Source organism: Oryzias latipes, chromosome 16, assembly GCF_053564925.1.
Source record: "Oryzias latipes strain Hd-rR chromosome 16, Olatipes_Hd-rR_3.1".
NCBI classification, from domain to species: Eukaryota; Metazoa; Chordata; class Actinopteri; order Beloniformes; family Adrianichthyidae; genus Oryzias; species Oryzias latipes.
Window position 1 is genome coordinate 26,460,335 of NC_136252.1, and position 27,623 is coordinate 26,487,957.

The window sequence follows — 27,623 nt, forward strand, 5'->3', positions numbered from 1 at the left end:
GCTGACACGGTTGAACATTGTAATAGTAGAATGATTAAAATAGGTGAAAGTTTGAAGAAGTTTAAAATTGCCTCACATTTTGGCACAAAATGGCCACCAAACTCTAGGTGGTGTTGCCATCCCATAATAGTTTTGAGCCTCATTTTGAAGTCCAAAGCCTTGTGAACATTTCAATGTTTGAACGGTGTCTCTAGCTGAAAGCATGTTGAAGTTACAATGGTTAAAACAAAAAAGGTTTTCAAGGATCATCCTTGTGTTTAAATGGAGCAAAATTCCTGGAAAATCCTGGAATATCTTAAAAAGTTCAATGATTTGAATGACCAAAAGTCATAGCAATAATGAGCTGAAAGAGCTCAAAATTTTAGAAGTAAAATGGTTAAAATAGGTGAAAACCTGTAAAAGAGGTTAAGCACAAGAATTCCCTATGTAATTTAATGGAGCAAAAATCCTGGAAAATCCTGGAATATCTTGAAAAGTTCAAAGATTTGAAAGACCAAAAGTAGTAGCTGAAAGGAATAAGCTGACAGGGTTGAACATTGTAATAGTAGAATGATTAAAATAGGTGAAAGTTTGAAGAAGTATAAAATTGCCTCACATTTTGGCACAAAATGGCCACCAAACTCTAGGTGGTGTTGCCATCCCATAATAGTTTTGAGCCTTATATTGAAGTCCAAAGCCTTGCGAACATTTCAATGTTTGAACTGTGTCTCTACCTACAAGTATGTGGAAGTTATATTGGTTGAAAGAAACTACAGTTTCAAATTTGAAAAACACAAAATGGCTGCCATGCAGTTTCCATCCCATAATGATTTCAAACTTTGATGTAATATTCCAAAGCACTAAGAATTTAACAGTGAAAGTACGGTCACTTCCTCCAGAAAGGGGCATTCTGTCTTATGTTCAACCTCATGACTAATTCTCTCAACTTTGCATGGGTCATGAATCTTAGCATACTCATCCATGTATAATTGAGAGCTGTGCTGATCATCAGCTAGATAGCTGGATGACACAGCATTTTATTGTCTTTGAACAACTAACGTGTGGCGTAACAACATGATAGTCAATTCTCGTAACAGCCACCTAACTCATGGTTTGGGAATCAACACTTCCCATGAGCCTTAGCGGCCGTGGGCGACGCTTGTTCACAAAATGGCTGAAGCACATGTTTGAACTGCAGCTTCCAGCTACGAGGAGGAAAATAAAAAATACATCAAAACTAACTTAGATTTGCTCCCACTGTTTTTTCTAACATACATTGAAACGTCAAAGCTTATGAGTAACCCCACCTCAAAGAAATTTCTTCCATGTAACGAAATATAATTGAGTTAGTGGAACTGAATTTCATCAAGAAAGGCAAGGTAAAAAAACATGCAGAAAAAGTCAGATGCTGGATTCGAACTGAGAACCTCAGTATTGTAAGACCACTTTCTAAGCCATTGAGCTAACATTTCTGTGACAACACAATGCAGCCGGTATCTATTAATCAAGCTTGTCGTATATAGTCTTATTGGGAGAAGCTGAGTTGAAACGATTTCATGCCACAGTTCGTTTTTTACGTGGAAAAAACGAACGAAAATTTTCACTTTTGAAAGGTCAAAGGATTTGAAGGACCAAAAGTGGTGGTAAAAAAATTGTGTAGGTACAAAAATTGTAAAAGGAGTTAAACAAGGCCCTAAATTGTTGAAAAAATGGCTGAATTGTTGAAAATTTGAAGATTTGAAGGAAAGGAATGGTTAGTACAATGGTTAAAGTAGGTAAAAACCTGTAAAAGAAGTTAAGCACAAGGATTCCCTGTGTATTTTAATGGAGCAAAAAATCCTGGAAAATCCTGGAATATCTTAAAAAGTTCAATGATTTGAATGACCAAAAGTAATCACTGTAATAAGTTGAAAGAGCTCAACATTTTAAAAGTAAAATGGTTAAAGTAGGTAAAAAACTGTAAAAGAAGTTAGGCACAAGGATTGCCTGTGTATTTTAATGGAGCAAAAATCCTGGAATATCTTAAAAAGTTGAAGTATTTCAAAAGCCAAAAGTAATAACTGTAATAAGTTGAAAGATTTGAACATTTTAAAAGTAAAATGGTAGAAAAAATATTAAGGGTCCGAACTGGGAGTCGATTCGGCAACCTTGTGCACCATAACTTCCCAATGCATTTTAATAGGGCAAAAATTCCCGGAAAAACTGGAATATCTTAAAAAGTACAAGGATTAAAAGTACCAAAAGTCATAGCAATAATTAGCTGAAAGAGCTGAACATTTTAAAAGTTGAATGGTAAAAATCGGTTAAAAACTGTAGAAGGAGTTAAGTGCCGAAAAACGGCGGAAGATGAGCGTAATAAAGAATAAATAAAGAGAAACAGGAAAACAAAGGGTTGAATGCTTTACAGCATTCAACCAACTAGAAGGAGCTGCATTTCCAGAAGAAAATGCAGGGTTGAATGCTGTATTGCTGAATGAAAGCAGAAATATTATGAAAAAGCTGAACATTATAAAAGTAGAATGTCTAAAATAGGTCAAACATTGTAGAAGGAGTTAAGCATGAAAGCTAAACAATTGTTGAAAAAATGGCTGAAATGTCCTGGAAAATCCTGGAATATTTTGAAAAATTAAAGGACCAAAAGTCAAAGGTGAACATTGTAAAAGTAGAATGACCAAAACAGGTCAAAATTTGTAGACGGAGTTAAGCATGAAAGCTGGAATTGTTGAAAAAATGGATGTACTGTTGAAAATTTGAAGATGATGCTAAAATGGCTAAAAGTGCTAGCATCAGCATCAACAACTGACTCAAAAAACCACATTGTTTAAGAGCATCATATTGGTAAAAGCTACATGTTATAAGTTGACAGAAAATCCACTTTTTTCAAAATGGCGGCTTTTCTATTAAATTTATCTCCATAGCAACCATTTTACGTTTGGGTCGGCATGGGATGACGAACAAATCGACGTCAGTTTCAGACAAATCGGAAAAAGTAAACCTTTGGACGTCCTTAGCAACGAAGTTTGTTTGCTAACCACGCCCACATTCCTTATATGTCCAGATCCAGTGAATTTCAATATGTTCAGTTCCAGCCATGGATGAAGTTTATTGCAATATTTGCTTCAGATTTTTTCAGAAAAAGGCCACCAACAGTAGGTTGTGTCGACATCCCATAATGATTTCTAAACGTATTTAATAGTCCAAAGCCTTGTGATCATTTTAATGTTTAAACGGTGTCTCTAGCTACAAGTATGTTAAAGTTATAATGCTTGAAAGAAACAGAGGTTTTCAAGAATTCTCCATGTATTTAAATGAAGCAAAAATCTTGGAATATCTTGAAAAGTTCAAAAATGTGAAAGACCAAAAGTAGTAGCTGAAAGGAATAAGCTGAAAGGGTTGAACATTGTAATAGTAGAAGGATTAAAATACGTGAAAGTTTGAAGAAGTTTAAAATTGCCTCACATTTTGGCACAAAATGGCCACCAAACTCTAGGTGGTGTTGCCATCCCATAATAGTTTTGAGCCTCATATTGAAGTCCAAAGCCTTGTGATCATTTTCATGTTTGAACGGTGTCTGCTGCTACAAGTATGTTGAAGTTATATTCGTTTAAAGAAACAAAGGCTTCATATTTGTAAAACAAAATGGCTGCCAAACAGTCACCAGTCCATAATGAATTCAAACCTTGATGTTGTACTCCAAAGCACTTATCATTTGACAGTTTAAGTGGAGTCACCTCTTCCAGTAGGGCACATCCTGTCAAATGCTGAGCTTCAAGATTAATTCTCTCAACTATGTATGTGCCATTGGTCTTGGCACACTCATCCATGTAAAATGAATGAGAAATATGGATCGTCAGCTAGCTAGCTGAATGACACAGCATTAAATTGTCATTTTGCCACTAACTTGTATGGTGTAACAACATGATAGTCACTTCTCGTAACAGCCACCTAACTCATGGTGTGGGAATCAACACTACCCATGAGCCTAAGCGGCCGTGGGCGGGGCTAGGATTTTCAATGTATTTCAATGAAGCAAAAAATCCTGAAATATCCTAAAATATCTTAAAAAGTACTAGGATTTGAAAAGCCAAAAGTCATAGCAGTAATAAGATGAAAGAGCTGAACATTTTAAAAGTTGAACGGTTAAAATACGTTAAAAATTGTAGAAGGAGTTAAGTGCCAAAATACGGCCGAAGATAGCATAAGAGGAAAACAAATGTAACACTAGAAGGAGCTGCATTTCCAGAAGAAAATGCAGGGTTGAATGCTATAATGCTGAATGAAAGCTGAATTTGCTGAAGAAATGGCTGAACAGAGCTGAAAGACCTCAACATTTTAAAAGTAGAATGGTTAAAGTAGGTAAAAAACTGTAAAAGAAGTTAAAAAAAAGATTTCCTATGTATTTTAATGAAGCAAAAATCCTGGGAAATCCCGGAATATCTTTAAAAGTTAAAAGATTTAAAAAAAAATCATAGCAGGAAAAAGTTGAAAAAGTTGAACATTGTAATAGTAGAATGGCTAAAATAGGTCAAAAAATGTAGAAGGAGTTAAGCATGAAAGCTTAAGTTGATACAAAAATGACTGGACTGTTGAAAATTTGAAGATGTTGCTAAAATGGTTAAAAGTGCTAGCATTGGAATCAGCATCATCAACTGACTCAAAAAAAACACTTTGTTTGAGAGTATCATATTGTTAAAAGCTACATGTTCTAAGTTGACAGAAAATCCACTTTTTCCAAAATGGCGGCTTTCCTATTGATTTTATCTCCATAGCAACCATTTTATGTTTCGGTCGCCTGGGGATGACGAACAAATCGACGTCAGTTTCAGACAAATCGGAAAAAGTAAACCTTTGGACGTCCTTAGCAAAAAAGTTTGTTTGCTAACCACGCCCACATTCCTTATATGTCCAGATCCAGTGAATTTCAATATGCTCAGTTCCAGCCATGGATGAAGTTTATTGCAACATTTGCTTCAGATTTTGTCAAAAAATGCCCACCAAACAGTAGGTTGTGTTGCCATCCCATAATAATTTCAAAACGTATGTTGAAGTCCAAAGCCTTGTGAGCATTTCAATGTTTGAACAGTGCCTCTAGCTGAAAGCTTGTTAAAGTTATAATGCTTGAAAGCAACAAAGGTTTTCAAGGATTCTCCATGTATTTAAATGAAGCAAAAATCTTGGAAAATCCTGGAAAATCTTGGAATATCTTGAAAAGTTCAAAGATTTGAAAGACTAAAAGTCGTAGCTGAAAGGAATAAGCTGAAAGGGTTGAACATTGTAATAGTAGAAGGATTAAAATACGTGAAAGTTTGAAGAAGTTTAAAATTGCCTCACATTTTGGCACAAAATGGCCGCCAAACTGTAGGTGGTGTTGCCATCCCATAATAATTTTGAACTTTATGTTGAAGTCCAAAACCTTGTGAACATTTCAATATTTGAACGGTGTCTCTAGCCAAAAGAATGTTAAAGTTACAATTGTTTAAAGAAGCAAAGGTGTGGCCAATGGAGCAAAAAGATTGGAAAATCTGGGAATATCCGGGAATATCTGGAAAAGTTCAAAGATTTGAAGGACCAAAAGTCATAGCTGAAAGGAATAAGATGAAAGGGTTGAACATTGTAATAGTAGAATGGTAAAAATAGGTGAAAGTTTGAAGAAGTTTAAAATTGCCTCACATTTTGGCACAAAATGGCCGCCAAACTGTAGGTGGTGTTGCCATCCCATAATAATTTTTAAACCTTATGTTGAAGTCCAAAACCTTGTGAACATTTCAATATTTGAACGGTGTCTCTAGCCAAAAGAATGTTAAAGTTACAATTGTTTAAAGAAGCAAAGGTGTGGCCAATGGAGCAAAAAGATTGGAAAATCTGGGAATATCCGGGAATATCTGGAAAAGTTCAAGGATTTGAAGGACCAAAAGTCATAGCTGAAAGGAATAAGCTGAAAAGGTTGAACATTGTAATAGTAGAATGGTAAAAATAGGTGAAAGTTTGAAGAAGTTTAAAATTGCCTCACATTTTGGCACAAAATGGCCGCCAAACTGTAGGTGGTGTTGCCATCCCATAATAATTTTGAACTTTATGTTGAAGTCCAAAACCTTGTGAACATTTCAATATTTGAACGGTGTCTCTAGCCAAAAGAATGTTAAAGTTACAATTGTTTAAAGAAGCAAAGGTGTGGCCAATGGAGCAAAACCATTGGAAAATCTGGGAATATCCGGGAATATCTGGAAAAGTTCAAAGATTTGAAGGACCAAAATGTCATAGCTAGAATAAGATGAAAGAGCTGAACATTTTCATAGTCGAACGGTTAAAATAGGTGAAAAATTGTAGAAGGAGTTTAACTGTGAACTTCTGAACGAAAAATTCTCCATGTATTTCAATGGAGCAAAAATTCCCGGAAAACCTGGAATATCTTAAAAAGTAAAAGGATTTGAAAAACCAAAAGTCATAGCAGAAATAAGATGAAAGAGATGAACATTTTAATAGTAGAATGGTTAAAATAGGTTAAAAATTGTAGAAGTAGTTAAACGCCAAAAAACGGCGGAAGATACTATAAGATACGATAATAATAAATAAAGAGAAACAGGAAAACAAAGGGTTGAATGCTTTACAGCATTCAACCAACTAGAAGGAGCTGCATTTCCAGAAGAAAATGCAGGGTTGAATGCTGTACTGCTGAATGAAAGCTGAATTAGCTGAAGAAATGGCTGAACTGTACTGGAAGAACCATGAACAGTTAAAGGTGCAAAAGTCCTAGCAGGAATAAGCTGAAAAAGTTGAACATTGTAATAGTAGAATGGCTGAAATAGGTCAAAATTTGTAGGACTTAAGCATGAAAGCTGAAATTGTTGAAAAAATGGCTGAATTGTTGAAAATTTGAAGATGTTGCTAAAATGGCTAAAAGTACTAGCATTGGAATCAGCATCATCAACTGACTCCAAAAAACACATTGTTTGAGAGTATCATATTGGTAAAAGCTACATGTTCTAAGTTGATAGAAAATCCACTCTTTTCAAAATGGCGGCTTTTCTATTGATTTTATCTCCATAGCAACCATTTTATGTTTGGGTCGCCTGGAGATGAGGAACAAATCAATGTCGGTTTCAGATGAATCGGAAAAAGTAAAGTTTTGGACGTCCTTAGCAACGAGCTTTGTTTGCTAACCACGCCCACATTCCTTATATGTCCAGATCCAGTGAATTTCAATATGTTCAGTTCCAGCCATGGATGAAGTTTATTGCAACATTTGCTTCACATTTTGGCACAAAATGCCCACCAAACAGTAGGTTGTGTTGCCATCCCATAATAATTTCAAAACGTATGTTGAAGTCCAAAGCCTTGTGAGCATTTCAATGTTTGAACGGTGCCTCTAGCTGAAAGCATGTTAAAGTTATAATGCTTGAAAGCAACAAAGGTTTTCAAGGATTCTTCATGTATTTAAATGAAGCAAAAATCTTGGAAAATCCTGGAAAATCTTGGAATATCTTGAAAAGTTCAAAGATTTGAAAGACTAAAAGTCGTAGCTGAAAGGAATAAGCTGAAAGGGTTGAACATTGTAATAGTAGAAGGATTAAAATACGTGAAAGTTTGAAGAAGTTTAAAATTGCCTCACATTTTGGCACAAAATGGCCGCCAAACTGTAGGTGGTGTTGCCATCCCATAATAATTTTGAACCTTATGTTGAAGTCCAAAACCTTGTGAACATTTCAATATTTGAACGGTGTCTCTAGCCAAAAGAATGTTAAAGTTACAATTGTTTAAAGAAGCAAAGGTGTGGCCAATGGAGCAAAAAGATTGGAAAATCTGGGAATATCCGGGAATATCTGGAAAAGTTCAAAGATTTGAAGGACCAAAAGTCATAGCTGAAAGGAATAAGATGAAAGGGTTGAACATTGTAATAGTAGAATGGTAAAAATAGGTGAAAGTTTGAAGAAGTTTAAAATTGCCTCACATTTTGGCACAAAATGGCCGCCAAACTGTAGGTGGTGTTGCCATCCCATAATAATTTTTAAACCTTATGTTGAAGTCCAAAACCTTGTGAACATTTCAATATTTGAACGGTGTCTCTAGCCAAAAGAATGTTAAAGTTACAATTGTTTAAAGAAGCAAAGGTGTGGCCAATGGAGCAAAAACATTGGAAAATCTGGGAATATCCGGGAATATCTGGAAAAGTTCAAAGATTTGAAGGACCAAAATGTCATAGCTAGAATAAGATGAAAGAGCTGAACATTTTCATAGTTGAACGGTTAAAATAGGTGAAAAATTGTAGAAGGAGTTTAACTGTGAACTTCTGAACGAAAAATTCTCCATGTATTTCAATGGAGCAAAAATTCCCGGAAAACCTGGAATATCTTAAAAAGTAAAAGGATTTGAAAAACCAAAAGTCATAGCAGAAATAAGATGAAAGAGATGAACATTTTAAAAGTAGAATGGTTAAAATAGGTTAAAAATTGTAGAAGTAGTTAAACGCCAAAAAACGGCGGAAGATACTATAATAATAATAAATAAAGAGAAACAGGAAAACAAAGGGTTGAATGCTTTACAGCATTCAACCAACTAGAAGGAGCTGCATTTCCAGAAGAAAATGCAGGGTTGAATGCTGTACTGCTGAATGAAAGCTGAATTAGCTGAAGAAATGGCTGAACTGTACTGGAAGAACCATGAAAAGTTAAAGGTGCAAAAGTCCTAGCAGGAATAAGCTGAAAAAGTTGAACATTGTAATAGTAGAATGGCTGAAATAGGTCAAAATTTGTAGGACTTAAGCATGAAAGCTGAAATTGTAGAAAAAATGGCTGAATTGTTGAAAATTTGAAGATGTTGCTAAAATGGCTAAAAGTACTAGCATTGGAATCAGCATCATCAACTGACTCCAAAAAACACGTTGTTTGAGAGTATTATATTGGTAAAAGCTACATGTTCTAAGTTGATAGAAAATCCACTCTTTTCAAAATGGTGGCTTTTCTATTGATTTTATCTCCATAGCAACCATTTAAAGTTTGGGTCGCCTGGAGATGAGGAACAAATCAGCGTCAGTTTCAGATGAATCGGAAAAAGTAAACTTTTGGACGTCCTTAGCAACGAGCTTTGTTTGCTAACCACGCCCACATTCCTTATATGTCCAGATCCAGTGAATTTCAATATGTTCAGTTCCAGCCATGGATGAAGTTTATTGCAACATTTGCTTCAGATTTTGTCAAAAAATGCCCACCAAACAGTAGGTTGTGTTGCCATCCCATAATAATTTCAAAACGTATGTTGAAGTCCAAAGCCTTGTGAGCATTTCAATGTTTGAACGGTGCCTCTAGCTGAAAGCATGTTAAAGTTATAATGCTTGAAAGCAACAAAGGTTTTCAAGGATTCTCCATGTATTTAAATGAAGCAAAAATCTTGGAAAATCCTGGAAAATCTTGGAATATCTTGAAAAGTTCAAACATTTGAAAGACTAAAAGTCGTAGCTGAAAGGAATAAGCTGAAAGGGTTGAACATTGTAATAGTAGAAGGATTAAAATACGTGAAAGTTTGAAGAAGTTTAAAATTGCCTCACATTTTGGCACAAAATGGCCGCCAAACTGTAGGTGGTGTTGCCATCCCATAATAATTTTGAGCCTTGTGTTGAAGTCCAAAACCTTGTGAAAATTTCAATATTTGAACGGTGTCTCTAGCCAAAAGAATGTTAAAGTTACAATTGTTTAAAGAAGCAAAGGTGTGGCCAATGGAGCAAAAACATTGGAAAATCTGGGAATATCCGGGAATATCTGGAAAAGTTCAAGGATTTGAAGGACCAAAAGTCATAGCTGAAAGGAATAAGCTGAAAAGGTTGAACATTGTAATAGTAGAATGGTAAAAATAGGTGAAAGTTTGAAGAAGTTTAAAATTGCCTCACATTTTGGCACAAAATGGCCGCCAAACTGTAGGTGGTGTTGCCATCCCATAATAATTTTGAACCTTATGTTGAAGTCCAAAACCTTGTGAACATTTCAATATTTGAACGGTGTCTCTAGCCAAAAGAATGTTAAAGTTACAATTGTTTAAAGAAGCAAAGGTGTGGCCAATGGAGCAAAAACATTGGAAAATCTGGGAATATCCGGGAATATCTGGAAAAGTTCAAAGATTTGAAGGACCAAAATGTCATAGCTAGAATAAGATGAAAGAGCTGAACATTTTCATAGTCGAACGGTTAAAATAGGTGAAAAATTGTAGAAGGAGTTTAACTGTGAACTTCTGAACGAAAAATTCTCCATGTATTTCAATGGAGCAAAAATTCCCGGAAAACCTGGAATATCTTAAAAAGTAAAAGGATTTGAAAAACCAAAAGTCATAGCAGAAATAAGATGAAAGAGATGAACATTTTAATAGTAGAATGGTTAAAATAGGTTAAAAATTGTAGAAGTAGTTAAACGCCAAAAAACGGCGGAAGATACTATAAGATACGATAATAATAAATAAAGAGAAACAGGAAAACAAAGGGTTGAATGCTTTACAGCATTCAACCAATAATAAATAAAGAGAAACAGGAAAACAAAGGGTTGAATGCTTTACAGCATTCAACCAACTAGAAGGAGCTGCATTTCCAGAAGAAAATGCAGGGTTGAATGCTGTACTGCTGAATGAAAGCTGAATTAGCTGAAGAAATGGCTCAACTGTACTGGAAAACCTTGAAAAGGTAAAGGTACAAAACTCCTAGCAGGAATAAGCTGAAAAAGTTGAACATTGTAATAGTAGAATGGCTAAAATAGGTCAAAGTTTGTAGAAGGAGTTAAGCATTAAAGCGGAAATTGTTGAAAAAATGGCTAAACTTTTGAAAATGTGAAGATGTTGCTAATATGGCTAAAAGTGCTAGCACTGAAATCAGCATCATCAACTGACTCAAAAAAACACATTGTTTAAGAGTATCATATTGGTAAAACTACATGTTCTAAGTTGACAGAAAATCCACTTTTTTGAAAATGGCGGCTTTTCTATTAATTTTATCTCCATAGCAACCATTTTATGTTTGGGTCGCCTGGGGATGACGAACAAATCGACATTAGTTTCAGACAAATTGGAAAAAGTAAACCTTTGGACGTCCTTAGCAACAAAGTTTGTTTGCTAACCACGCCCACATTCCTTATATGTTCAGATCCAGTGAATTTCAATATGTTCGGTTCTAGCCATGGATGAAGTTTATTGCAATATTTGCTTCAGATTTTGTAATGAAATTGCCACCAAACAGTAGGTTGTGTCGACATCCCATAATGATTTATAAACGTATTTTATATTCCAAAGCCTTGTGATCAATTTAATGTTTGAACAGTGTCTGTAGCTAAAGGCCTGTTGAAGTTATGATGGCTGAAAGAACCAAAGGTTTTCAAGGATTCTCAATGTATTTTAATGGAGGAAAAATCTTGGAAAATCCTGGAAAACCTTGAAAGGTTCAAGGATTTGAAAGACCAAAAGTAATAGCTGAAAGGATTAGGCTGAAAGATCTTAACATAGCAACAGTTAAAATGGTTAAAATAGGTTTAAAAAAACAGTTTAAAATCGCCTCACATTTAGGCACAAAATGGCAGCAAAACCGTAGTTGGTGTTGCCATCCCATAATAATTTCAAAACTTATATTGAAATACAAAGTCTTATGAGCAGTTTAATGTTTGAACGGTGTTTCTAGCTAAAGGCATGTCAAAGGTAGGAAAGTTAAAAGCAACAAAGGTATCAAATTTGAAAACACAAAACGGCTGCCAAACCCTCCCTATCTCTTAATGATTTCAAACCTTGATGGTACAGTCTAATGCATTGATCATTTAAAACTAAAGTAGACATACAGTAATTTCATCCAGTAGGGGGCACCATGTACAATTCTGTGTCACATGATTAAATTCCCCAACTGTGCATGTATCATCAATCATAGCACAGTCATCAATGTAAAGTGGAGAGACATATTGATCATCAGCTAGCTAGCTGAATGACACAGCATTATATTGTCATTTAACCAGAAACATATGTGGAGTAACAACATGATAGTCACTTCTCGTAACAGCCGCCTAACTCATGGTGTGGGAATCAACACTTCCCATGAGCCTTAGCGGCCGTGGGCGGGGCTAAGGCCAGGGTCCTGACGTTTGTTCACAAGATGGCTGGAGCACATGTTTGAACTGCAGCTTCCAGCTACGAGGAGGAAAATAAAAAATACATCAAAACTAACTTAGATTTGCTCCCACTGTTTGTGTGTGTGCTTTAAGCTGCTCTGATCATTTTAACGTTTGAATGGTGTCTCTAGCTAAAATTGTGTGGAAGTTGTAAGGGTTGGAAGAATCAAAGGTTGTCAAAGATTGAATGCAGTACTGCTTAATGAAAGCTGAACTTGCTGATGAAATGGCTGAACTGTCCTGGAAAATCCTGGAAAATCCTTAAAAGTTAAAGGATAAAAAGTCAAAACTTATGAGTAATACCACCTGAAAGAAAATTCTTCCATGTAACGAAATATATTTAAGTGAGTGGAACTGAATCTCATCAAGAAAGGCAAGGTAAAAAACCATGCAGAAAAAGTCGAATGCCAGAATCGAACTCAGAACCTCAGTATGATAAACCGTTCACCTTAGCCACTGAGCTAACACTTTAGTTACAATACAATGCAGCCGGTATAAATAAATAAGGCTTGTCGTGTACAGTTCCAGTGGGCGAAGCCGAGTTGAAACGGTTTCATGCCACAGTTCGTATTTTACGTGGAAAAACGAACAAAAGTTTTCCCTTTTGAAAAGTAAAAGGATTTGAATGACCAAAATTGATGGTAAAAAAATTGTGGAGGTAAAAATATTGTAGAAGGAGATGCATTTCCAGAAGAAAATACAGGATTCAATGCTGTATTGCTAGAAGAAAGTTTAATTTGTTAAAGACATGGCTGAACTGAGCTGAAAGAGCTCAAAATTTTAAAAGTAAAATGGTTAAAAAGGGTAAAAACCTGTAAAAGAGGTTAAGCACAAGAATTCCCTATGCATTTTAATGGAGCAAAAATCCTGGAATATCTTAAAAAGTTCAATGATTTGAATGACCAAAAGTAATAACTGTAATAAGTTGAAAGAGTTGAACATTTTAAAAGTTGGTTGGAAGAAAATTTTAAGGGTCCAAACCAGGTGTCGAACAGGGCGCCTCGTGCACCATAACTTCCCAATGCATTTTAATAGGGCAAAAATTCCCGGAAAAACTGGAATATCTTAAAAAGTACAAGGAGTAGAAGTACCAAAAGTCATAGCAATAATGAGCTGAAAGAGCTGAACATTTTAAAAGTTGAATGGTAAAAATCGGTTAAAAATTGTGGAAGGAGTTAAGTGTCAAAAAACGGCGGAAGATAGTATAAATAATAAATAAAGAGAAACAGGAAAACAAAGGGTTGAATGCTTTACAGCATTCAACCAACTAGAAGGAGCTGCATTTCCAGAAGAAAATGCAGGGTTGAATGCTGTATTGCTGAAAGAAAGCTTAATTTGTAAAAGAAATTGCTGAACTGAGCTGAAAAAGCTCAACATTTTAAAAGTAAAATGGTTAAAAAAGGTGAAAACCTGTAAAAAAGGTTAAGCACAAGAATTCCCTATGTATTTTAATGGAGCAAAAATCCTGGAAAATCCTGAAATATCTTAAAAAAATCAATGATTTGAAGGTCCAAAAGTAATAACTGTAATAAGTTCAAAGAGTTAAAAATGTTATTAGTTGAATGGTAAAAAAATTTCAAGCGTCCGAACCGGGTGTCGAACCGGGTACCTCTTGCACCATAACTTTCCAATGTATTTTAATAGGGCAAAAATTCACGGAAAACCTGGAATATCTTAAAAAGTATAAGGACTAGAAAAACCAAAAGTCATAGCAGAAAAAAGGTAAAAGAGCTGAACATTTTAAAAGTTGAATGGTTAAAATAGGTTAAAAATTGTAGAAGTAGTTAAACGCCAAAAAACGGCGGAAGATACTATAATAATAATAATAAATAAAGAGAAACAGGAAAACAAAGGGTTGAATGCTTTACAGCATTCAACCAACTAGAAGGAGCTGCATTTCCAGAAGAAAATGCAGGGTTGAATGCTGTATTGCTGAATGAAAGCAGAAATATGATGAAAAAGCTGAACATTGTAAAAGTAGAATGTCTAAAATAGGTCAAACATTGTAGAAGGAGTTAAGCATGAAAGCTAAAAAATTGTTGAAAAAATGGCTGAAATGTCCTGGAAAATCCTGGAATATTGTGAAAAATTAAAGGACCAAAAGTCAAAGGTGAACATTGTAAAAGTAGAATGACCAAAACAGGTCAAAATTTGTAGACGGAGTTAAGCATGAAAGCTGAAATTGTTGAAAAAGTGGATGTACTGTTGAAATTTTGAAGATGATGCTAAAATGGCTAAAAGTGCTAGCATCAGCATCATCAACTGAATCAAAAAAACACATTGTTTAAGAGTATCATATTGGTAAAAGCTACATGTTCTAAGTTGAAAGAAAATCCACTTTTTTCAAAATGGCGGCTTTTCTATTAATTTTATCTCCATAGCAACCATTTTACGTTTGGGTCGGCATGGGATGACGAACAAATCGACGTCAGTTTCAGACAAATCGGAAAAAGTAAAACTTTGGACGTCCTTAGCAACGAAGTTTGTTGGCTAACCACGCCCACATTCCTTATATGTCCAGATCCAGTGAATTTCAATCTGTTCAGTTCCAGCCATGGATTAAGTTTATTGCAATATTTGCTTCAGATTTTGTCATAAAAAGGCCACCAACAGTAGGTTGTGTCGACATCCCATAATGATTTCTAAACGTATTTAATAGTCCAAAGCCTTGTGATCATTTTAATGTTTAAACGGTGTCTCTAGCTACAAGTATGTTGAAGTTATATTCTTTTAAAGAAACAAAGGCTTCAGATTTGACAAACACAATATGGCTACCAAACAGTCTCCATCCCATAATGACTTCAAATCTTGATGTTGTAATCCACAGCACCAATCATTTGACAGTAAAAGTAGAGTCACGTCCTGCAGCAGGAGACATTCAGGCAAATGCTGAGCCATTAGATCACTTCAATCAACTATGCATGTGCCATTAGTCTTTGCACACACATCCATGTAAAATGGAGAAATGTATTGATCATCAGCTAGCTAGCTGAATGATACAGTATTTTATTTTCATTAAACCACTAACTTATGTGGTGCAAAAACATGATAGTCACTTCTCGTAACAGCCACCTAACTCATGGTGTGGGAATCAACACTTCCCATGAGCCTTAGTGGCCGTGGGCGGGGCTAAGGCCGGGGTCCTGACGTTTGTTCACAAGATGGCTGGAGCACATGTTTGAACTGCAGCTTCCAGCTACGAGGAGGAAAATAACATACATCGAGTGTTTGTGTGTGTGCTTTAAGCTGCTCTGATCATTTTAACGTTTGAATGGTGTCTCTAGCTAAAATTGTGTGGAAGTTGTAAGGGTTGGAAGAATCAAAGGTTGTCAAAGATTGAATGCTGTACTGCTTAATGAAAGCTGAACTTGCTGATGAAATGGCTGAACTGTCCTGGAAAATCCTGGAAAATCCCTAAAAGTTAAAGGATAATAAGTCAAAACTTATGAGTAACACCACCTGAAAGAAAATTCTTCCATGAAACGAAATATATTTAAGTGAGTGGAACTGAATTTTATCAAGAAAGGCAAGGTAAAAAACCATAAAGAAAAAGTCAAATGCCGGAATTGAACTCAGAACCTCAGTATGATAAACCATCCCCCTTAGCCACTGAGCTAACACTTCAGTTACAATACAATGCAGCCGGTATAAATAAATAAGGCTTGTCGTGTACCAAACATTATGGGATGGAGAATGCCAAACAGTCTCCATCCCATAATGACTTCAAACCTTGATGTTGTAATCCAAAGCACTAATCATTTGACAGTAAAAGTGTAGCCACGTCCTGCAGCAGGAGACATTCTGGCAAATGCAAAGCGTCAAGACCAATTCTCTCAACTATGCATGTGACATGCGGTTTTGCACACACATCCATGTATAATGGAGAGATACATTGATCATCATCTAGCTAGCTGAATGATACAGCATTATATTTTCATTAAACCACTAATTTATGTGGTGCAAAAACATCATAGTCACTTCTCGTAACAGCCACCTAACTCATGGTTTGGGAATCAACACTTTCCCATGAGCCTTCACTTTTGAAATGTCGAAGGATTTGAAGGACCAAAAGTGGTGGTAAAAAAAATTTTGGAGGTAAAAAAATTGTAAAAGGAGTTAAACAAGGCCTGAAATTATTGAAAAAATGGCTGAATTAATGGAAATTTGAAGATTTGAAGGAAAGGAATGAGCTGAACTGTTTCATACAATAGTTAAAGTAAGTAAAAACCTGTAAAAGAAGTTTAGCACAAGGATTCTCTATGTATTTTAATGGAGCAATAAATCCTGGAAAATCCTGGAATATCTTAAAAAGTTCAATGATTTGAATGACCAAAAGTAATAACTGTAATAAGTTGAAAGAGTTGAACATTTTAAAAGTTGGTTGTAAGAAAATTTTGAAGCGTCCGAACCGGGTGTCGAACCGGGCGCCTCGGGCACCATAACTTCCCAATGCATTTTAATAGGGCAAAAATTCCCGGAAAAACTGGAATATCTTTAAAAGTAAAAGGATTTGAAAAACCAAAAGTCATACCAATAATAAGCTGAAAGAGCTGAACATTTTAAAAGTTGAATGGTAAAAATCGGTTAAAAATTGTAGAAGTAGTTAAGTGTCAAAAAACGGCGGAAGATAGTATAAATAATAATAATAATAAATAAAGAGAAACAGGAAAACAAAGGGTTGAATGCTTTACAGCATTCAACCAACTAGAAGGAGCTGCATTTCCAGAAGAAAATGCAGGGTTGAATGCTGTATTGCTGAAAGAAAGCTTAATTTGTAAAAGAAATGGATGAACTGAGCTGAAAGAGATCAACATTTTAAAAGTAAAATGGTTAAAATAGGTGAAAACCTGTAAAAGAGGTTAAGCACAGTGATTCCCTATGTATTTTAATGGAGCAAAAAATCCTGGAACATCTTAAAAAGTTCAATGATTTGAATGACCAAAAGTAATAACTGTAATAAGTTGAAAGATTTGAATATTTTCAAAGTTGAAAGGTAGAAAATTTTGAAGCGTCCGAACCGGGTGTCGAACCGCGAACCTCATGTACCATAAGTTCCCAATGCATTTTAATAGGGCAAAAATTCCCGGAAAAACTGGAATATCTTAAAAAGTACAAGGATTTGAAAAACCAAAAGTCATAGCTGGAATAAGCTGAAGGAGCTGAACATTTTAAAAGTTGAATGGTTAAAATAGGTTAAAAATTGTAGAAGTAGTTAAGTGTCAAAAAACGGCGGAAGATAGTGTAAATAATAAAGAAATAAAGAGAAACAGGAAAACAAAGGGTTGAATGCTTTACAGCATTCAACCAACTAGAAAGTCTGCATTTCCAGAAGAAAATGCAGGGTTGAATGCTGTACTGCTGAATGAAAGCTGAATTAGCTCAAAACAGGGCTGAATGGACAAAAAAATGATGACGAACAAACTCTTTTATTTAGGCTCCTTAGGCTCTTTAGGTCGGGATTCTTTTTGGCTGAGAGAGCCATGAACACCATACATTTTTAAATGTAATTACATGAGAGCCATACAATATGTTTAAGTGAATGTGTGAATTTTATGTAATTTCAACAATTTTAAAGTACAAAACATCTGTGGATTATTTCTTAATATGATTGTGATGCTGTTGCTATTAATGATAAGTATTTCTTATGCGACTTCTGGTGCTGCATGGTTTTGCTCATGGTCTTGTAATCTGGTTCATCCGTAATAAAAGCTCAACTCAAAAGACGATTTCAGAATTTGATTCGCAGATTTGGGGTTTTGATTCCTGGTTTTACAGTTTTAATGCCAAATAGTTTAGGCATTAATTTGACACCATACCTACATGGTGAGTTTAAGGTTCATGCAGGTGTTGAGACTTCCACCCGTTAAACGTGATCGTAGGTTAGTCTTAATGTTCTTTAGATGTGAGAAATACTGCTCACGTGCAGACGTAGAGCCAAACATTGTCAGTACAGCAATACTCATACGCTGCAGTGTGTGGTATGTGAATGATGGCTGGCTTGACCGCAGTTCTGTTGTGACCCACATTATTTTAAGAGAGGACCGGGGGCTGCCGAGCGGTAACGCCATGCAAACACCCAGCCTTTCATTGCGGAGTGAAAGCGATCAGCGGCGTGGGGCTTTTTGCAGCGCGTTAAGCGGTGGAAAGCCGCCGGCACCGCGCGATCCGCCGCGGATGCCCTGCGAAAAGCCCCGTGCCTCGGATCGCGCGGTACAGGAGGGCATCGCTTCGCACCGCATGATCCTCTCTTGAAATAATGTGGGTCACAAGAAAACTGCAGACAAAGTAGCTCTCATTCGGATCTGCGGTGTCAAATCAGCCGTCAGTGTGACAGGAAGCGCGTTTCAAGTTTTGACGATCAAGTGGTCTGCGTGTCAGCTTTTTCATTTCTTGCCACTTTTGTTGGCTTGCCAGCTCCGCTTGTCGCCGGCGACACAGTCACCGCTGTGTGGTGTTATTATAGACTGTCATTCCAAAACGGAAGAAGAAAATAAATGATGGATCTTGTTAACTGAGCAGGTCTCGACATCTCGTTCTTACAACTCGACCGACAGAACACGCTGACACGCTCCGGTGAAACGCTCCGGAGAAACCCTTTGTCTACGACCCAGATCATGTGGCCATCAAAAGAGCCAGTTATGGATCGCGAGGGTTCCCGACCCCTGGTCTAAACGGTGATAATTTGTGGGGGGGAAAAGGTTTAAATTAAGAAATAATCAAAGTTGACAATAAATAAAATTAAAAAGAAAAGCAAACTAAAAATATATATATTTTTGTAAAAGCTGATGAGCCGGGTCTTGAACCGGCGAGCTTCTGCAGGGGGTGGTGGGGGGGGTTTCCTATGTATTTCTATGGGGGAAAAAATCCTGGACAACCTGGAATATCTGGAAAAGTACAAGTATTTGAAAGACCAAAAGTAAAATAGGTGAAAAAGTGTAAAAGAAGTTAAACACAAGGATTCCCAATTTATTTTAATGGAGCAGAAATCCTGGAAAATCCTGGAATATCTTAAAAAGTTCAATGATTTGAATGAACAAAAGTAATAACTGTAATAAGTTGAAAGAGCTCAACATTTTAAAAGTAAAATGGTAAAAAAAAATTTAAGGGTCCGAACCGGGTGTCGAACCAGGAACCTCTTGCGCCATAACTTCCCAATGTATTTTAATAGGGCAAGAATTCCCGGAAAACCTGGAATATCTTAAAAAGTACAAGGATTTGAAAAACCAAAAGTCATAGCTGGAATAAGCTGAAAGAGCTGAACGTTTTAATAGTCTAAAGGCCTGTTCACACCGGGACGAATTTCGCCGGCGATTTTCGCCGACGTTTAACGCCTCGTGACTAAACAAAGGGCACCAACAAGAGTGTGCACACCGACGCGAAAAAACGCCACGCGTTAAAGCGTCAAAAAAAAAAAACGCCTCGGGTTCGTTTTTTTTTTTCGACGCGTCGCGTCGAAATCTACTCGACCAATGAGAATGGCGCTTTTGCTCACGTGTCTGGAGCTTCTGAAGTTACAGTAAAACACAACTTGGGGGCGCTCAAACACAAAACTGCCTTGCTGAGCACACATACCAGCGAAGAAGATAGACGCCAAGTAGCGTCTACACACAGCCGCGAAGCAATAATGACGGACATTCTAAAATATCCCCGAACCAAGCAACAGTTGGAGCTACTGGTGCTTGAAATATTCATGTTTTCTTTGTTTGATTCTGACAAGCGTGTAAATACTTGCTCTCTTCTTCTGAGTGAAAAGCGACTTTAAGAAGCGTAATGTTGCGCAGCGCCACCTTGTGTACAGGAGTATTTCTGTTTTACATTAAGCGCCATCTAATGTCAGGGAATGAAATTGCATGTTTACTCCACTCATCGTCAGCGAAAATCGCCTGGGTGTGAACACAAAAAACGTGGCGAAAAACGCTGGCGAATAACGCCTGGCGAATATTCGTCCCGGTGTGTACGGGCCTTAATGGTTAAAATTGGATAAAAACTGTAGGAGGAGTTAGGTGCCAAAAAACGGCGGAAGATACCATAAATAAATAAATAAATAATAGGAAAACAAAGGGTTGAATGCTTTACAGCATTCAACCAATAAATAAAGAGAAACAGGAAAACAAAGGGTTGAATGCTTTACAGCATTCAACCAATAAGTGGTATTCCTGCTTCAGTGATGTTGTTTTTACAAGAACATATAAAAAAGTGGAGGAGGGATTCAAACCCAGTTTTCTAAAATACATTAAGGTGTTTGTAAAAATACATTTATTTGAAGCTTTTTGCAGAAAGACCTGAAAGTCACATTTTAGAGAAAACGAACTTGAAAAGACAAGACACATTTTTTTGGTCAAAATAATTTATAAGAAGGCTATATGTCATTTTTATTGTAACGATCTCAATAAATGTTAATATCAGACTTTCACATCTCAGTTCTGTGAAGCTGGGACAGTACTTTTACTGGACCTAACGGTAACAAAGGGCTTTTTAGTGTAGCATCCCTCAAAATTTGAAATGGCTTATAGTCCTTAGACAGTAATTATCAAGGATTAGGCATGGCATAAATGTGACCTCACAGAAAATTGCATGAAATACCACATAGACCCATGCAAGACTAATCGAATGCCATTCTATTATAGCTGCTTCACTAACACTTAGGAGAAGAGATGTGCGTCAAACTTCAATTTACCATCCTTGAATCCTTTAACAATGGAGATCTGAAGCAGTAATCATTAAAATCTAGTTGGCACCCGGCTAAATAAGGTGTGTCTTTAAGTGCTTCATATTAACAAACATCATCTATGTAATCTCTGACATTTTCAAGCATTCGAAAAGCATTCAAAAAGGGGAAAAGTCACCGACAGAAAAACAAGTTGAATTTCACGGGTAAAGGTATTTCCACCCATAATACCCAAGGCTATAACATTTGAAAGTTATTCTGTTCAGGTTTAACCTTTTCTTGTACTAATAAAAGCTTTTGGGTTTTTTTTTCCTACTGCTTTTCCCTTGCCTGCAGCAAGGGAGATAGTAAAAAAAAAAAACTGGCATAAAGTGACTTTTTATTTAACTGGCTCTTTCCGTTCCTCACAGAAATCAAGAGTTTCCACATTTGAGAAGATGTGGGCCTTCATGAGCAGCAGGCCACGGACGTCACTGGTGAAGTCAATTGAGGATGGGATCCAGAGAGTGCTGAAGTCAGACTATGCCCTCATTACAGAGTCCACCACTATTGATTACATCACCAGGAGAAACTGTAATCTGACTCAGGTGGGAGGGATTATCGACAGCAAAGGCTATGGCATTGGCACTCCCATTGGTAAGACATGGGAATTATTGCAGGAAAAATCAGAGAGACTTATAAAAAATTCATCCATTGTTTTTTCTTAGTTATGTATTTGTTTTTTGAAAGATAAGCTGGAGTAATTGCTTTTAGATGCAGCAGCGTCACAAAACATGTAGCTGCTAGTCAGACAGTATGACACAACGTGTTTATGTACCTTATTATCACACAGTCCAGCTGGCATTTCTTCCCAAGTTAAATGTGCCTTATGTCGCTTGCAGGCTCCCCTTACAGGGACAAAATCACCATAGCAATACTAAGCATCTTGGAGGATGGGCGCCTACACATGCTGAAGGAGAAGTGGTGGAGTGGGAGCAGCTGCTTGGATGAAGAGCGTCGCGAGACAGGCCCCATGGGTATCCAGAACCTGGGTGGTTTATTCATTGTGCTGGCATCTGGCCTGGTGCTGTCTGTGTTTGTGGCAATGGCTGAATTCATCTACAAACTGAGGAAGACTGCAGAACGTGAGCAGGTATACATCCCCACAGATCACTTTGAGTATGTCCCTAATTCTATTTGCCCTTTCTTCCTTAAGCTTAAAAGATGTGAAAATGATATTAAATTAATTGGGCTCGAATTTGAGTTTATTTTACCCTCCACTATAGCAGAGAAGCTGGCAACCATGACAATTTTGTCACAAAAATTATTAAACAGCCTCTAAACTATGCTGCTTTCATGGCTTTTAGTTCAAACGTGTTCTAAAAGGATTTGCATGCCTTTCGTTGGCTAATCCCTCCGAGCACTTGGCCATAACACCAAACATTTACTTATTTTTACAGACATAATTGCAAATTGGAGCACATAGAATTATTCCCAGATTAGTCATCGGAGATGGCAAAATTTTAAAAACCTGTTTCTAAAAGAAATCACAGATGTTTTTGAGTCACGGTGTGAGTAGTTGCATGCATGCTGACGCAATAAACCTCTACCCTCTCTTTGACACAGCAGCAATAATGGGGCATGTGCACACTATTTGGCAGTATTGCAATCTGACATTGCTGACAGCCACATGTACACACACTGGCATTAACACAACATGAATGTTCTAAATCCATTTTGTGTTCTTTAGACTGCCGACACTCTCTGCTGTCAGAACAATTTAAAGCTAAGGCATTTACCCCCCATCCCTTTCCCCTCTTCTCCTTCTCACTCCTCTCCCCCGCATCCTCCCTTTTCGCCCAGAGGTCTTTGTGCAGCGCCATGGTGGACGAGATCAGACTGTCGTTCACCTGCGAGAGACGGGTGAAACACAAGCCCCAGCCTCCGGTCATGGTGAAGACGGATGCAGTGATAAACATGCACGCCTACAACGACCGACGACTCCCAGGAAAGGACAACATGAGCTGCAGCACTGGGATGACTCCTGTGTTCCCATGACAATATGCTCCCCGCAGGGCAAAAGCCTCCTGAGCAATGTGTCGGGGGCGGTGCCAGAGCCCAGAGACAATGGCATAGACGGGATCACCAGATACACCATTAACCACAGTGACATAGGGACACTAACAAAACACGGGCAACTCAAAATGGCAGCATCAGCTACGCAGGTGTGACAAAGTCAACATTGTAATCCAAACTACAAGGATTTAAAATAATTTTATGGGGAAAAATCCTTTACTGAAAAAGATCCACCGAAATGAATCAGTTTCAAGTCTGATGTTTACGTGCGCAACTCAAATAGAAAAAACAATAGAAAAAAAAATAGATCAAGGGATCTTCATCTAATAAAAATAAATGTTTTGGTCATAAGCAAGAAGAATGGCGTTGTGGAGAAAGGCAATAAGTGATAGAATTTTAGGACCACAAGAGAGTTTTTGTTGAAAATCTGCTTTTTCATACAGTAAATTAAAACATGATACCTTTTATCTTGTTGATTTAAACACTTATGAAAGGCCTTTGGCAGCGGAAAGTAGTTTTACCTCAAAGTTGTGTAGGCTTGACTGGTCGACAGAATCAAGCTGTAGAAATTTACTATCTGGGGTTTTGTGATTGGTAGAACCTACAGCAAGCATCAGCTTTGATTTTTTTATTCCCCTTCTTTTAAATATGTGATCTGTACTTAGCTATATTGTTACACAAAAGCAACCATTACTACTGATGCAAAGTGGATTGACGAGACATGTACTGTATATTAAAAACACAAGATTTGATCATTGACTACTGGACAGTATTATGAATTCACCTTTCTTTCTTATCAGATTACGTTGTACATAACTGAATTTCACTCATTTTAAATATTAATTGCCAAAGATCTGACCATTCATCAGAAAAAAAAGATCAGAGCAGTATGGACCAGGACTGTTACTTTAGTTTGTTTCAGAACCCACCTTTTATCCTGTAAAGAGTAAATCTGAGTGTTTTAAGGGACTCAGTTGGTTCATTCGAAGACCTAATAGGTTTTTTTTGTTGTTTTTTTGTCTACAGGGATTTGTATCTAAACTAATGATGTTGTTTTCTGGTTTTAAGAAAAAAATAATCTTAAAAGAAAATTCATAAAGATAACCATAAAGATAAGCCTTTCTGTAAGCTCGTGAAATGTTATTGAAGGGACAAGTCAGTGTCCATGTCTTTGTTCTTTTCCAAGGTTTCTTTGACAAAAGCTGCTCTCACTCTACCATTTTGACTGACATTGATGTCATGGCAAACACTAAACCTAACAGGAAAAGAGTGATTTCATCCATTACTGGCACACAGCTAACCAGCTGTTAACCATTTATCAGATCCAATTGTTCTTAAAAAATAAAAATAAAAAAAAATAATTCAAAGCAAAACACAGTGGCCCTTGTTTTGGTGATCCATGATGTGTGATTCAAATCTGTTGGCTCAAGCAACATTTGGACTTGTGCATGGTAATTTCCTGCTTGGCAACAAGGAATAATGTTTCATGCACCATCAGCGCCAGGGCTGTCTTTGATCTGCTTATTAAAACAGAAGCCTGCAGCTGTCCAATCAGTGTGCAACCTCACATCCCCTTCAACAGATGTGAGTTTGAGGCCTCCACGGGTCAGAAGTTCATGAAGAGAACGCACACACGAGGAGCAATATTAATTGCTCACTGGGTAAAATCACTTTCCCATGCCAACATGCAGATGCATCTTTAAATGTTTCATTTTCAAAAACATCTTGCCAAGCAGGTTTGGGATGTGTCAATTTGACACATTTGTGACATCATGACTCATTTGCTTTGCCAACTAACATACTTAAAAATTCAAGACTAAGCTAACATTTAGAGATTTAAACATCTATTTGTAAAGATGTATCCATTTAAATCAAGAAAAAACACTGCAGTTTAAAAATAAATTTAGTTTTCTTTTCATTTCTGAGTATTTTAAGATCTCATACTGACCTTTCATGAAACTGTAGATCGTCAGTGCATCTAAAACACCTGCGTGCGCTGACTGGGCAGAACTGGCAAGATTAGGCATCTTTAAAAGAAAAAAAACATGAACATTTCACTGCATATTCAAGTTGAGATGCTCTTATCTAGAAAGAAAAAAAAAAAATTTGTCCTTGTGTGGCCACATGACCACTGAATGTCATATATTAGTTTGATCAGTGTAATGGTTGTTTTGCATTTTACTAAATTTAAGGTGGAAATGTGATTATGTTGGGAGCAGAGGAAAAACTTTTCAAGATTCAAAAGTTACAATGTTGTTTTTATTTAACTACCTGATGGTGACTGTGGAAATCTAGGTTTGTCTTGAGTGGATCCGGCTGTGGTAAACAAAACCAAAACGGTTGACAGTTTTGTGTTCTCGTTGACTTTGGTTTCTAGTTAAGTTCTATGCTTGACGGTTCGAGAAATCTGTGAGCTGCTGTTGCTCAGGAGCTCAAAAAACAGCAAACCTCTGTGAGGGTTATGTTGTAGATTCTCAGAGACAGAAAAATAGTGAAGTAAAAAATTGATAGTAAATATCTATAACTCAAGTGAACTCGGATCTGTAAAACTTAGCGTTGGTTTGGTAGAGCTTCACTGTATAATTGTTTATCAATCCCCTTCTGCAAAGTAGAGTATATAGATAAAATCAGCAGAATAAAATGTATTTTGCTAAATTTCTACAGTTTTAAATGTTTTTTCCCCCACAAATGTTATTTATTTCTTTAGAAAGGTCACTTTAACCTACTTCTTCACTTTCTCCACGATTCATTTTCCCAAATCCTGTTTATTTAATAAAAACAAATTATATCATAGTTAATTACCCTAATCCAGATAGAAAAATGTATGTATATCTCCTTTTTTGATGGCTACTATATTTTTACAAAGTGAAGATAAAATGGAAATGCTGAGCTTCCCTACAAGTTGAGGGAAGACTATCTTAGAGTAGTTTTATCTTGTGTCTGTGGACCTTTGCTCTTCATAAAAATCCCAATTACAACTTGGCCTAAAGTATGACTGGTACTGGTGTGTGGTATTACTATGTCAGTGTTACCCTGATGTGCATTTTTCCATACAGGTGATTCAAGACTGTAGTACACCTACATGATGTTTTGAAAAAGTCACTGAAAATCTTACAGACAAATTCAGTTCAGCTTGAGTTTTGAGAGATTTTCTGATTTAGCTCTTCTGTTTGGTGCAGGAAAATGTGCACCTTTTTTTAATCTATGTGAATAACAACGTCATTTTTACACAAAATTGTATGAAATGTAAAACAAGTAACACAAAATGTAAGCTACATTAACTGTGTTCCATGAGCAATGTGTACAATTAATTTTGATTTTCTTTACATGCTTTTTGTTTTTCTTTGTTTATTTTTGTGTTGCTAAAGCATCTATCATTGGGTAGAAAAACTCAAACAATATAATAAATTGTTGGTTCCAACCAGGGTTTTCTTTGTGGACATGCAGGATTTCTATAAATATAGTTTTTGTAAGTTTTTGTAAAAAAAAAAAAAGAAAAAGGTGGGAGGGATGGGGGTGTTTTGTTTTCATAGTAATTGTATGTGTTAAGACATTAGAATAACAAACATCTGAATACATCATGGTGGGAAATGAACTAAGTGCTATAGAAAAGCAAAATTTTCTTTTTAACACACTGTGAATAATTCAATTGTACAGTTTGCTGTATGGATTATAAGAAGATTTAAATAAAAAAACACAAACAATCCTTTTTTCTTTTTTTTGGTGTTGTAATTGCAGTTTTAGTTAGACAGTTTTATCCTGGCGACATGACATGCAAGGTTGTAAGTTTTGCAACTTTTTCCCAAGATAAGACTGACTTTTTAATTTCATTAATAGCTATAATTATTGCATTAAAGACTTTCCAGCAATATCTCAATTACAAAAAGTTGATTAGATTTTAAATAAGGTCATAGGGACGGCTCTTCTTAAAAGGTAAGAACCTCCTTTTTATATTGGCTGTTTAGAATTTCCATTATTACTTATTTTCAGAAAAAGTAAAGTTATTAAAAGTTAAGTTTTGCCGTGCATCATTAGAAGACGGTATGTAAAATAGACAATTTACAGATAGAAAACTTGTAATGTCTGTTACAGGGACTCCAACATTAAATCAGCCCTCTTTTTTCCATTAAAAACTCCTGTTGGAAAAGTTTCTATTACATTTTGGAGTGTTTCTGTGCAAATGTGTGGTTCTTTGGAGGATTCTTCCGATCAGGTCAAGTAGAATTGCAAGCCTAAGGTTTTCATCCCATGTCATTCAAAGGTGTTCGATGCAGTTGAGGTCATGCCTCTGTGGGGTCAATTAAAATTCTTCTAAACCAAACTCATCCAACCATGTCTTTATGGATGCTTTATGCTTTGTGTGGTGGGACAAGCTAGGTCGTGCTAAAACAGAAAAGGGTCTTATCTGTATCCGCAAAGTTACAAACTCCTCCTTGCTCGAACGGTCCCGTTAACCTGAAGCTGAGTCTGCTTCTCAACAGACAGAAGAATGATTCTTTTACTTTTATTTTTCCTTTTTTTAAAGTAAAGATGACTATATTCTCGATTTTGCACAGCTTCAACAAGGAGTTTGATAAAAACTTGTGCTCAACAAATAAAGTTTTTTTTTTCTCCAAACATTTTTGTTGATTGTAACTTGTACATCAGAATGAGTAGGAGCCTAATATTGTAAAAAACTACTTTTATGTTACTAAAAATAAACAATAGGTACTTCTCCAATATATTTTTTCATACTATATTTACACAACTGTAAACAATGATTTGACTGACTATTTAAGTTCACGTTTGTAATGACATGA

At 36.4% G+C, this 27,623-nt stretch overlaps 1 protein-coding gene across 1 annotated transcript in view; it reads left to right on the forward strand.

The window, feature by feature from the left end:
- Positions 1 to 26,530, forward strand: part of grik3 (glutamate ionotropic receptor kainate type subunit 3) — a 159,312-nt gene extending 132,782 nt beyond the window's left edge. The window contains exons 14-16 of the mRNA XM_020710304.3: positions 21,180 to 21,405; positions 21,651 to 21,901; positions 22,612 to 26,530. Of these exons, the coding sequence (XP_020565963.1) occupies positions 21,180 to 21,405; positions 21,651 to 21,901; positions 22,612 to 22,806 (672 nt within the window). The 3' untranslated portion in view covers positions 22,807 to 26,530. The remainder of the gene's footprint in view (positions 1 to 21,179; positions 21,406 to 21,650; positions 21,902 to 22,611) is intronic.
- The last annotated feature ends 1,093 nt before the right edge of the window (positions 26,531 to 27,623 follow it).